The 13,310-nt window shown below is 51.7% G+C and overlaps 1 protein-coding gene across 4 annotated transcripts in view; it reads left to right on the top strand.

Moving 5' to 3' along the window:
• MYO7B (myosin VIIB) overlaps positions 1-13,310 on the top strand; it is an 89,625-nt gene that overhangs the window by 62,802 nt on the left and 13,513 nt on the right. For all 4 annotated transcript variants that reach the window (XM_055315956.1, XM_055315957.1, XM_055315958.1 and 1 more), the window contains exons 25-31: positions 2,885-2,962; positions 3,117-3,244; positions 7,529-7,655; positions 8,954-9,073; positions 10,125-10,298; positions 10,917-11,144; positions 12,414-12,581. In XM_055315956.1, coding sequence (XP_055171931.1) covers positions 2,885-2,962; positions 3,117-3,244; positions 7,529-7,655; positions 8,954-9,073; positions 10,125-10,298; positions 10,917-11,144; positions 12,414-12,581 — 1,023 coding nt within the window. The remainder of the gene's footprint in view (positions 1-2,884; positions 2,963-3,116; positions 3,245-7,528; positions 7,656-8,953; positions 9,074-10,124; positions 10,299-10,916; positions 11,145-12,413; positions 12,582-13,310) is intronic.

A 13,310-nucleotide genomic window follows, 5' to 3' on the forward strand; every position in this document is an offset into this window, starting at 1 on the left:
ATCGAGAAGTGAAGTGCCCAGAGCTGGGCTTTGAAACCATTCTACTGAATTCAAAGACCAAGTTCTTGACCTGTGGTCTGGCCTGCCCTCTGGTGGAAGGTTTATTCCTGTCTACTTTTGGTCAGAAGTCCTTCCTAAGGCCTCAATTCCATGATGTAATCTTAATGGAACTAACCAAGAATAGTTCAAAGGAATTCCACACTGGGATCCTCCAGCAGGAGGAGCCCCAGGACAACCTATATTTGGACACTAATTCCAACGGGTGGGGGGTTTCCCCACACTAAGCAATTCTCCATCACCAGCTGGGTGTGCTCCCATGCCTCTCAACTGTGACAGTGTCTACCTGGGGGCAGTGTCAGATCCCAGAGTAAGGGTTCAGTCCTATGAGACCACCTCCCACTTTAGACACCAGTCACAAGTCCAAGCTGTCATCTGTGCTTCTGACCGACAGGCTACAAATCAGGGGTTCCTGTGACCCCCTACTTGGATTTGACTAATTTGCTAGAGCAACTCACAGAAGTCAGGGAACACTTTTTTTTTTATATATAAGGAAATATTTGGTTTATTTCAAAACAAGTACCCAAACATATGTGTCTAAATTTCCTGAGTTTTCAAATTTTGACCCAAATACCTTGGGGAAAGCAGATATACTCAGGGAAACACTTTGCTAGATGACCAGTTTATTATAAAAGGATGCAACCCAAGAACAGCCAGACGGAAAAGATGCATTGAGCAAGGTTTGGGGAAAGGACAGTGGAGCTTGCATGCCTTTTCCCAGGGTGCCATTCTCCCCAAATTTCCCAAAACTCTCCAAACTCTGTCCTTTGTTTTTTTTTTTTTGTTTTGTTTTGTTTTTGTTTTTTTTGGAGTTCAATTTGCCAACATATATAGCATAACACCCAGTGCTCATCCCGCCAAGTGCCCCCTCAGTGCCCAGTCACTCCAACCCCCCACCCACCTCCCCTTCCACTACCCCTTGTTCGTTTCCCAGAGTTAGGAGTCTCTCATGTTTTGTCACCCTCACTGATATTTTCACTCATTTTCTCTCCTTTCCCTTTATTCCCCTTCACTAATTTTTATATTCCCCAAGTGAATGAGACCATATGTTTTCCTTTTCCGATTGACTTATTTCACTCAGCATAATACCCTCCAGGTCCCTCCACATGGAGGCAAATAGTGGGTATTTGTTTCTACTGTTTCTAGTTTCTAATGTCCTTTGGGTTTTTAAAGATTTTTGTTAATTTATTTATTCATGAGAGAGAGAGAGAGAGAGAGAGAGAGAGGCAGAGACACAGGCAGAGGGAAAAGCAGACTCCATGCTGGGAGCCCGATATGGGACTCAATCCCAGGACCCCAGGATCATGCCCCTGGGCTAAAGGCAGGCTCTGAAACGCTGAGCCACCCAGGGATCCCCCTCCTTTGGGTTTTTAGTGAGGCTTCATTACTTAGACATAAGAATAGATCTTTGGCCCTTGGTGATCCAACTCAATCTCCAGCCCCTCTCTACTCCCTGGAGGTGGGAGAGAGAGGATAGAAAGTTCCAATCCCCCAATCACGGGTGGGTCCCACTGACAATCCTCAGGCAATTCTCAAAGTCACCTCATTAGTATAACAAAAGACACCTTTGTTGCAGGAAATTCCAAGGGTTTCCAGACCTCTGCGCCAGGAATTGGGATGAAGACCAAATATACATATATATTTCTTACTATAAATCACAGCACACCACCCCATACATCCAGTATCTGGGACTCCACTTAGACACCTGCAGGGTCCTGTGTGCAAACTAACTGCATAGAAATCCAAGGGGGCCTGCAGCTTGAGATCCCTTGGCCAGACCTGGTGCAGGACTTACATGGGAAGTTGTCCAAGTTAAGCCCTGACCCCGGATCTCTAGAAGCATCTATGCTTCCTCAGCATATGACTTCCTCAGACTAAGTGAGCTAAGAGAGGAAGCAGCAATGCCTAGTCTCCTAAGTCACATACCATGGTGCGTGGTAATGCCAGGGGGCACTGATCACTGGGGGCCACTCAGGGAAGGGACCCTGGATGGTGGTCTGGCCACTCTGCACCTCTGGAGGGTGAGCACAGGGAGAAGCAGGACTGGCTTCCCAGAAGTGATGACTCAAGTTTTTCTTCATATGCACATTTATTAAGCACCTGCTGTGTGCCTCCCACAGGAGCAATGAGCCTAGCTGGCCTTGCTCACCCTCGCCTGCCAGCTAGTGTGTTTTGCATTCCATCCCTGTGTGGCAAACCGGTTTGACCCGAACCCCCAACCCCACTGATCCAAACCCAAGCCCAATCTCACACTGAGCTCTAATTTTGGCAGCAACTTCTCATGATACCCTTAGGACAAGGTGGGACTCCTGCCTAAGGAGACTAACCCATCCTAATAGCTGGAGACAAGCCCCACCCCACCCAGCCCAGGCCTGGAAGCCTAGATTCTTCTGATCCTCTGGCAGAGCTCCCATCTTGCAGTGGGCAGAAAGTATTCCAAATCATCCATGAAATTTTCACTGAGAATGACCATGGCCCAGGGTTGTCCTGGGCCCAGACCCGGCCCTACCCTGAAGGACTTTACTGGCAAGAGGTACAGGCTTTGGAATCAGAATGGTCCTGAGGCCTCCCTGAGGGCTGGTTATGTGAGTGGTTCTCTCACCTCCCCTTGCCTCTGTTTCCTGACCCAGAAGTGAGGAGGAGGATGTGCATCTGTGAGTGCTGCAAAGCTCAGCCGAGATGCAGGGTTGCACTCAGCATTGTAAATCAGGCCAGGAAATGGCTGGGAGAGGTGGACACTGGCTCTGCCTAGGTGGCTGTCGGATCAGCAGCAGCATCAAAGAGCTGGCCTGGCACGCCTTCCCTCAGGAACTGTCTCCATCCACAGAAGTCCAGCCGCAGAGACAGAGGGAGCAAGGACATCTCCTCCATGAAGCTAAAGCGGTCCTCCAAGATCACAGGCCAGGTGAGCCTAGGGTAAGGGGGCCTTAGTCTGCTTCCAGCCCTGCTATTGGCCTGCCACGGGAGCCCAAGCTTTTGCTTCCCTCCTTGCGCCTGGTTTCCTCCTCTGCAAATGAGGAGAATCACAGCTGTCCTGACCACCTCCTTTGTGTTTCAAGGTAACAAGCCAGCTGAATATTGGAGAGGAGGCATTTGAGCCTGATGGCCCCATCTCAGACCGACCCATGTCCAACCTGGAGAAGGTACACTTCATTGTGGGCTACGCTATCCTGCGGCCTAACCTCAGGTCAGTCCCCATTCCCACCTTAGCCCCACCTAGAACATCGGACCCCCTAACTGGCTCTCAGCCCATGGCCATAGCCTTCTCCTCTGCCTGCCCCCTAAGACACCCTGTCCTCTCCCTGCTCCCTGTCCTGGTACCCACAGCCTGGGTCTGAGTACAGTAGATATTATAACCATTAAGAGTTCTCTTCTTGTTCTGTGTTAAAACCCAGGGGTAAAAGTGAGTTTGGGGGAATATATTTATCACGGGGTAGTGATAAATTTTATAATAGACTTTAATGCAGGGTCCTGTAAGTAAGCAACTTCCTCTTTTATATTACATATGTATTGCTCTACAGGAATTATCTTTTCATATAAATTTTAAGAAATCTGTATACTGTTTTCAGAGACAGACTACTGTATTTAGAGGCTCGTATATTTTGGGTTATTTTTTTTACCAAATTTGGGAAATTTTGCCCATTAATTTTTCAAAGACTTTTTTCTATTTCATTCTCTCTCTCCCTCCCTTTGAATTCTAATTAAACATATGTAAGACCCTTTAATATCATTTCTTAGGTCTCTACAAGTCTGTTCCTCTTTTTTTTTCTTTCCTCTCTGTTCTTTTGACTGGATAATTGCTATTGATCTATCTTCAGATTAACTGATCTTTCTCTTGTCTATGCCAGTCTGCTGTTATACCCAGGAAACAGTTTTTTTTTTAAACTTTCAGAAGTTATATTTTTTAGTTCTAGAGTTTATACTTGGTTCTTTTTATAGTTTCTATTTCTCTGCCGAGATTTCCTATTCACTATGAGCATAGTGTCCCTTGTGTGTCCCTTCAGCAGTGATGATAGTTTTAACATCTTTTCTGCTAAATCCAGTATCTGAGTCATCTTGGGGTCAGATCCTATTGACTGTCTTTCCCCTGGAGAATGGTCATGTTTTTCTGTTTTCTCACATGTCTAGTACTAGACTGTTGCTTCCTCATAAATATATTACTTTTGGGTTGCTTCCTCATAAATATATTACTTTTGGGTTGCATCCTAGACACTGAGGATGACATGTTTAAAGACTCTGGAATCTGTTATATTCTTTCAAAGAGTGTTGACTTTTGTTTTGGCAGGTCATTAACTTGGCTAGATTTAAACTCTGCCTTCCTGTAGTAAGCAGCAAATGGAATCCATGGTCAGTTATTTTAGCCTTTGCTGGGATTCCTGGAGTCTGCCCCACACATGTGTTGATCAGGGGCCAGCCAGAGACTTAGGAAGATTTTATATGCAAAATTGAGAACTCTTCTTCCCTGGTTATCTTCTTTTTTGTTTGTTTGTTTAAAGATTTTGTTTATTTGTTCATGGGAGACACAGAAAGAGGCAAAGACATAGGCAGAAAGAGAAACAGGCTACATGCAGGAAGCCCAATGTGGGACTCAATCTCGGGACTCCAGGATCACGCCCTGAGCCAAACGCAGATGCTCAACCACTGAGCCACCCAGGTGTCCCTCTCTGGTTATCTTCATTCTGGGATTTCCCTTCTCACTTTCAGCTGCTGGGTTTGGGTACCCCAAACTATGTCCTCTGGTTGTTCAAGCCAATAAGGCAATAGGGTTTAGCTACCTGTATGACACCAACCCAGCAACTCTTCTAACTTAGTTCTGTTGGTAGTTCTCTCATGGTTAATCCTCCCTGGCCACCATATGCTGCAATATGGCAGGCATGTATAAACTGTGTCCAAATGAGATGCACTGTGGGTTCTCCAAGTACCTCTAGAGGCAGTTCCACACAGTGCTGTCCTAGCTGGGGCTGACACTCTCAGTGATCCATTGAGACTTGCTCTCAAATCTAGCCCCTAATGAACATATCACAGCCTCTTAGCACTGGAATCTTCTGGAATGATGGGCTGCCTGCTTGTGTGGGATCCTATCAAGATGCCTGAGTCCCAGCTTCTTTTGTGGTATCATCTTAGTCAACAAGAAGCCTGTCCATGCTTGCCCACCAAGTGCAACTCCCAGCTCCTGACCATTCTTTCTCCCATCTGAGGTAGCTTAGAATTCTCCAGGAAGAAGCAGATGCTGGTCTCTTGTTCATAGAGGCCCCTAACTTGTGTCTCTGGGGCATACATAAGTCAAGCACTCTTAAGAACTCTGTCATTGTACCCCATTCCAGTACCCTGGGGTAGGCCAATGGGCTTCTGGAGTTCAGCATACCTGAGATAGGAGTGAGATGGATCTCTACTCTGGCAGATAGCCCCATCTCTATTAACAGTTTTCCTTGGGGGCTAAGTGGGGGCTTCCCTCTAGCTCCCCATCACTTGGAGGGAGTAGAGATGGGCCAAAGATCTCTCTACTCTTATGAAGGCCCTTCCAGGAATCACCTTTCAAAGTTTTCATCTTCTTTTATGAAGGAGATGGCACAGTAGCTAGACTGGTTCTGCCATCTTTTAATAAATTCTACAAGAATATATATCTTTAGAATGTTGAGTATTATCATCTATCCTTGGCTCTGGGATCTTAGATTCCAAAACAAAGCAAATGTCCCCTCCACATCCAGCTGTGCATTAAATAAATGAGTTTTTGCAAGTTTTTATTTAAATTTCAGTTAGTTAACATGCAGTGTAATATTAATTTCAGATGTAGAGTTTAGTGATTCATCACTTACATACAACACCTGGTGCTCATCACAAGTGCTCTCCTTAATATCCATCACCCATCTAGCCGATCACCCCACCCACCTCCCCTCTAGCAACATTCCATTTATTCTCTATAGTTAAGGGTCTGTTTTCTGGTTTGCCTCTTCCCCCTATGTTCATCTGTTTTGTTTCTTAAATTCCACATGTGAGTGACATCATACAGTATTTGTCTTTGACTAACTTATTTCCTTTAGCATAGTACTCTCCAGCTCCACCCATGTTGTTGCAAATGGCAATGAGTATTTATTAAGTACCTGCTCAGGGCCAGGCCTTAGCCTGAAGGCTGGGGATGCAGATATGAGGGCAACAGTGTCCCTGTCCTCTGGGAGCTCACTCTTTAGTGGGGAGCATGGGAGAAGCCAAACACCCACAATAACTGCTTGTGCTAAGATTGGAGTCCAGTGAGAGCACCAAGGACTGGTCATAATGCCCTCGCTGGGTGGAGTTGGAAGGAGGAAGGGTGTTCACCAGACAGAGGGAGAAGGTAAACAGGGTCACAGAGTCCTGAAACAGCCTGAGGGTCTGGAATTTTAAGTGGTTTGTCACAACTGGGGCATGGAGATTGAATTCAATTCTAGGAGTAGTAAGGAAAAGTTTTAAGAAAGAGAAGACTATGGTTATATTTGAATTCCAGAAAGGTCTCCCTGGCAATCACATGAAAGGATAGAACCTGGGGGTAGAGGCCAGGAGAGGGCTCCTGCAGAGGTCCCAGAAGAGCTGATGAGGGATGGCTCAGAGAGCAGGAGCAGAGAAGGGGGGCAGAGAAAATATCCAGGAGACTGATAGTACGTGGCTGGCTGATGGGAGGAGTCCCAAGGGCTTCCAGACTTCCAAATTGGGTGAAAGGGTTGATGATCATATGGCTAGAGACTGCAGAAAGAGGAGGTGGCTGGAGCTGACTGTACTGGTCCATGAGAGCTGATGTTGTCAGACGTAAATATTTTTCCCAACTCTGTGTTCAGTGATATAATGTTAGTAGCTTCACTTTGGCATTGGTGGAGATATTTACAATACAGAAATTGGCAAATGCAACACGAGAGCTTTTTTCCTAGGAGAGTTGGTAGTTCAACATTGACCATCATCACACCACCAAGTAATTAGGAGAAAGATGCTGGCCTCTGGATAATTGAGGCTGGAGGGGCCTGCAGGACTGTTGTGTGAGACAATAGAGGCTTAAGTCAGCAGGAAGGACCCAGGAAAGCCCCTTCCCAAAGAGAAGGCAGAGAGAGGGGCTCAGGAGCCTGTGGGAGTGGAAACTGCTCAAGAGGGGAGATGTTAAGGGATTCTCCACTTCTGTCCGTAGTTGGAGGGATGGCTCAAGGTGAGGCAGAAGGTTGGAAGTGACAGTGAGGGCGGGGCCACTGGGGGCAGGGCTGTGGACCCCTGGGCATTCTCTGCAGCTGCGCCCCTCAGCTGGAGGGCAGGGTGCTGTGAGCGGACACCCCATGGGCCTGGGATGTGGCAGGGGAGCCCAGCCAAGGCAACTGGAGGTGAGGAGACTGGAGGTTGCCATGTGTAGATGACCCCACTCAGGGGCACAGAAGGAGCCATGTGCCCAGACGTCACTGTCCCCTCACCCAGAGCCAGCCCCCAGCCTGGCCTCCCTGCTGTGTGTGTCTTTCAGGGACGAGATTTACTGCCAGATCTGCAAGCAGCTGTCCGAGAACTTCAAAACAAGCTGCCTGGCCCGGGGCTGGATCCTGCTCAGCCTTTGCTTGGGCTGTTTCCCACCCTCCGAGAGGTTCATGAAGGTGAGGAGGCCCCCAGGGCAGGGGTCGAAGGGGGGGGGGGCGGTGGGTTACAGCAAGCATGGGTTGGCTCTAGGCTCAGGAGCAGGTCCAGAAGTCCCAGCCGTGCTCCTGCAGGCCAGGGTAGGCAGCAGTGCCTCCTGGGCCTCAGTTTCCCCATCTTTAAAAGAAGACTCTGGACCTGGCTCCTTCTGGCCCCTAATCAGGGTCTGCAGGGCCACTTCACTGGTCCCAGACACCAAGATGGCTCTTCGGAGTCGACAGTGAAGTGGTGGGTGAACTGTGTGTTGAAAAGACAAAGGTGTCCCAGGAGTGGGCACTGACTGGAGGCTGACTGCCAGCTCACTCTCTAGTCCTCAGAGCTAAAAATGGACGTGGGGTGTTGACAGGTGCTCCTGAGTACTGGAAGCCCCAGGCCTCGCTGCTTTGATGTAGCTTGAGTTCTGATTGTAAAATAATATGTAGGAAATGCAGCAAGTCTGAAAAGAAAACACGAGTCATCCCCACACCCAGAGGTACCTTCTGTTCCCTTTGTGGTACCAGCGTCCTACCTGTGATCGTACAAGAAATAATCTCACTTCCTCTTGTGTCCCTTCAGGGACAGCAGGAGGCGTGGTCATTGGACCATCTTCCCTGGGCACCAGGGCCACTCCTGACATGAGCAAACTCTTTCAGGCTGCATCTCCTCACAAAATCTCTGTGAGACAAAATGGTTTTCAACACCTTTTGTCAGATGTGTTTTAAATATGGACTCTCCTGCATTTTCACTTATCTCCATAAGTGTCTTCTCGTGGTTTAAACTTTTTCCCGAGTGCCATCTAGGTATATAGCTATCCCAGAGGGTATCTGACTTGCCAATGGACATTTAGGGCCTGTCTTCCAACTGGTCACCACCATACACACCGTATATAAAATGAGTCTGAATTATTGGGTCAAGAAGCATGCACGTTTTTAAGCTGTGCAGTATTTAAACATAGTGACAAACTGGTCCTCAGAAATGCTGTGTGAATTTATATTCCTTCTCATGGTGTGTGAAAAGTGCCTATCTCAACACACTTTTGCCAACACTGGATATTATTATTTTGTTTTCATTTTTCCCAGATTTAAATTTAAGGTGTACAGTGTAGTGATGTTACATAGGCATATAGTGCAAAATGATCACCACAATAAGGTCAGTTAACACATTCATCAACTCCCTTAGTTGCAGTGAGTATTATGATTTTCAGAATCTGTCTGGGCAGGAAATAGAAAGTAGCTTCCATTCTAAGTGTCTTCCTCCCCTTCCCTTCCTCACCCACCAGTATCTGCTAAACTTCATTGGTCAAGGGCCGGCTGGCTATGGGCCCTTCTGTGCAGAACGCCTGAGACGAACCTATGCTAATGGGGTACGCACGGAGCCCCCCACGTGGCTGGAGCTGCAGGTAGGGGCCAGCAGGGGTGGGAGACCACCAGAAGAGGATGCTGCCGGGCCCCATGGCTCCTCCAGCACCTGCCAGCAGGAAGTGTGTCCTCTGGGCCCCTCCAGCTTTCTTGGTGCCCTCTATGGGTCACGCCTGGGCTCAGCCTCCCTAGGCATGGCCCAGGCTTCAAAAGAGCCCTCCCCAGGTCTTTAGGGGCCTACCAGCTTAAGGGAAAATAAATCTTAGCCTTACAGTGTGATTGACTACTGAATGGGTAAAGTGTTAACCCTCCCAAGAACATACGCATTTTATTAAGAAGGCAGTGATCATTCCAAGGTGGACATCCTTGGTGACATTGCTGTTTGTGTCATCTGTGCATTCTTGCAGTGTCCTCAGGAAGGGTCATTCAGACATGGGCAGGGTGGAGGGGGCCCAAGGCTCCTGGAAGGCACATGTTTCCTGTGCCCCGTCAGGCCCTATGCTGGGACCACCTCCTGCGGCTCCCCTTCCCATTCTCGCCCTGCCACCCAAGTCCAGACCCCCTTCTCCTTCTCCCTTTTCTATCTGCTCTGCACCTGGGCGCCAGCACTGCTTGTGTCCTGGCAGCAGCTGTGCGTGCCGTGCTCACACCGTGCTATGCGCACACAGGGACAGTAGCTTCCGTGCACCCAAACAGTCTCGGAGTTCAGGACTTGGAGATTTCCAAGAGCTCCTCTGACCTTCTGAGATTGAATCACTTAACCTCCCCAAAGCTCAGAGTTCTCATGTTAAAATGGGACCCCTCTACCCTCCCCCCACCCCCACCTACAGGCTGCGCCCCACCCGTGTACCTCGGAGAGGCGCACAAACTCCTGATCCCGCTGCAGACGATATTGCTCTTCCTCCCACGGCGGGTCCATCAGCTCAGCAGCCCACATCGCTGGCCAGAGTGTTCATTGTTCCCTCTGTGCTGAGCTGGGTGGGGCCTCAGCAGGCCTGGTGCTTGGGAACCCCTAGGGATGGGAAGCCGGGGAGAGGAGCGATGGTGGGGAGGCCTCCAGGACAGAGGGCCTGAGTCTTCGTCCGTCCCCAGGCAGTCAAATCCAAGAAGCACATCCCAATCCATGTCATCTTGGTGACTGGAGAGAGCCTGACTGTCATGGTTGACTCTGCCTCGACATCTCGGGAAGTCTGCCTGCACATTGCCCACAAGCAGGGCCTCAGCGATCACCTGGGCTTTTCTCTCCAGGTGGCCGTGTACGACAAGGTACTGCCAAGTGCCCCACCCTCTCCCACCTCCCGCAGACACCCAGGCCAGCTCGAGCCCCTCTACCATGTCCCCCTGGCTACGACTGCCCTTATCAGATGCACACACACAGAGGAGACTTGTCCTCCTGCCGGGACACTCATGTACTCAGCCCAGTGGCTGCGCCCTGGCCCCGTGTCACACATATCTCGTAGGTCCCTGGCCACACCTGAGCAGCCCCCACATAGACCAGGCAGTCACCATCCTGCGGGGAGTCCCCACGTACCAGGGAGCTGCAGACTCCCATGCCCCAGGTCAGAGGGTCCCACCACATGGCGCCACCTGAACGCTCTTGCACCCAAGCCCACAGCCTCCAACACACTCACGCCAATCCACCAGTCGAGGTCTATAGCCCCTGCATGCCGGCCTTGGACACCAACCCATACCTTTTCTGGGAGGGGCCTGTAGGGCAACGTGTGTCAGAGTGATGGGCATGCCAGGCCCCTGTTGGGGAAGCCCTCAGACCCTGGAGAACCCGCTGAGTCCCCCCCTCCACTCGCCTAGTCTGATGGTGGGTGTCCCTGCAGGGCCTGGCCTGCAGCGGTTGCTAACCCCCCACTGTCCCCATTCTGGCCTCAGTTCTGGTCCCTGGGCAGCGGGCGCGACCACGTGATGGATACAGTCGCCCAGTGTGAGCAGCTGGCCCGGGACAGGGGGGAGAACGAGCGCCAGTCGCCCTGGCGCATCTACTTCCGGAAGGAGTTCTTCACCCCCTGGCATGACTCCCAGGAGGACCCCGTCAGTACCCAGCTCATTTACCGCCAAGTCCTGCATGGGGTCTGGTCTGGCGAGTACAACTTCGAGAAGGTGAGGAGACCCCGCCGCCACGAGGGGGCCCTGAGACGGACCTGTCAGTCAGCCTGGGGGACTACCGTGTTCCAGGGCCGGGCCGGGCTGGGCTTCAGCCCTCAGGGAGCACCCCACAGAATGGGGTGTGAGGAGTATGGAGAAGGAAGAGGCAGGAGGCAGAGGCCAGGAATGTGTTCTTGGAGTGCAGGTCCCCAGGCCCCTCTGCTGGCTGTGCAGCTGTACCCTCCCAGCCTGGCGCCTTCCTCCTCCTGTGGACCACGGGTTTGCTCAGGTCTTCAGGGTTCGATGCACCAGCAGCAGGCAGGGGAGGCCTCCCATCAGCCCCAGACCCATGTGGCTTTACCACAGCAGCCATTCATGGGGCAGCAGGAAGGCGGCCCTAGAGAGCACAGGGAGGACTGAGAGCTATATGTATGGTGTGAGGATCCAGGGAGGGGAGTCGTGCACCCAGTCCTTGGACTGACACTACACCTGCGTTTGCAGGCCTTCTCGGGCCTCAGTAAGGAGGACACTGTTCTCGGGCTTGGAGCTGGCTGCGGTAACCCTGGAGGCCTGTCTGAAATGGGGCAGTGGGCAAGGAGAGGCAGGCGCCAGGGAGACAGGCCCCAGAGGGGCAGACAGTTAGGTGACTCTGCAAGCTTTGGCCTCCTGGAGAGAAGAGGGCTGCTGGGCACCTAGAGGGCCCCTGGAGCAAGGAGCCCTGCCCTATGCTGGGCCATGCTGGTGCCTTACATGGGACCCTGCCCAAATGAATCCCTGCATAAGCCACACGGGGGGGGTGGGGTCACTGATCAGGAGTGACCAGTGGGTAAGAGCACTGTGTAAGATAGGTAGAGGTGGCCCACATTGACCCTACTAAGACAACACTGTTGGGGCTCCACCAGGGCCTCAGAGCTCACTCCCGCACATTCACTGTCTACCTGAGAGGTGGGTGAGTAGCACGGGGGGTCGCCCCTTGTCCTCTGGCAGAGGGCCTTGCAGGGCTTGGGCTGAGGCTGCTGAGAAGTTCCAGCCTACCAGCAGGACAGCAGCCTCCTGGGTCCCATTTGGCACACTATGATCCCAGAGTGTTGGGGAAAGGGCAGGTCCAGCCTAACAGAGGTGGCAGGATAGGTGGCTGCTCAGATTCCTGGTTCTCAGATGGCCTGATTGCTGGCCATCTCCACTGTGCTGGGGCAAGAGCTGGGATGTGGCAGGGATGTCGTGGGGGAGGTGGGCTCTTACACATCCCCCCCTTACTTCCATGTTTGTTTCTGGGGTGTGCAGGAGGATGATCTGGTACAGCTGCTGGCCAAGCACTGCTACGTGCAGCTCGGTGCCTCGGTAGGGAGTGAAGCTGTCCAGGAGCTGCTGCCCAGCTGCATCCCCTCCAAGCTGTACAAGACCAAGCCTCCAGAGAAGTGGGCTAGCCTCGTCACTGCTGCCCACGCCAAGGTCAGCCTCCATGGAGCCTGGGCACTTGGGCTATGTAGCCTCCTTTGGGACAGAGGGCCTAGGTGTGTCCAGGGACACAGTCCTCCCACTGGGCAATGGGAGACTTTGACTTGCCAGGGCGCCTCGCTTTGTCTCGAGATTTCTACAATATCATTCAGTCCAGCTCCCTATCACAGGCCTACTCTACTGTCCCTCATCCCTTCCAGGCAGCATCTTGGGCGAGTTAGGGCAGCTCATCCCTGTCCTCATCTCTATCACAGCATCTGGCTGGGTCTCAGCCTTTTGGCACAGGTGGGCACCCACAGCTGCCAACTGCACACCACACCCAGCCCTCAGTACAGGCTCTGCACAGCCAGGAGGGCCGCCCATCTTCTACCCCTGCCCGGTCAGCCTGTACCATGTAAACATGGCTCCTCCTGGGGGCTCATGCCTCCACCTTCTCACTGACACACACCTGTGTCCTCAGGATCACCCACACCGGTGCGGGTTCCCACTGCCCCCCGAACACCACCCCATGAGAGGGGATAGCACCTCCCTTGCCCCGCCACAGAGGCAGCCCTCTCCAAACCTGCCCCCCTCCCCCAATCAGTGCCTCTTTCCTCCCAGGGTGCTGAGCTCAGAAGCATGGCCTGAGGTTCCAGGCATGGCTCACTGTTCACTGCTGCTGCCATGGCAGGAGAGCTGTGAATAGGGGGTTTCCCCTTTGTTTAACACACGCCCACTTTCATT

Source organism: Nyctereutes procyonoides, unplaced genomic scaffold (genome assembly GCF_905146905.1).
Source record: "Nyctereutes procyonoides isolate TBG_1078 unplaced genomic scaffold, NYPRO_anot_genome, whole genome shotgun sequence".
NCBI classification, from domain to species: domain Eukaryota; kingdom Metazoa; phylum Chordata; class Mammalia; order Carnivora; family Canidae; genus Nyctereutes; species Nyctereutes procyonoides.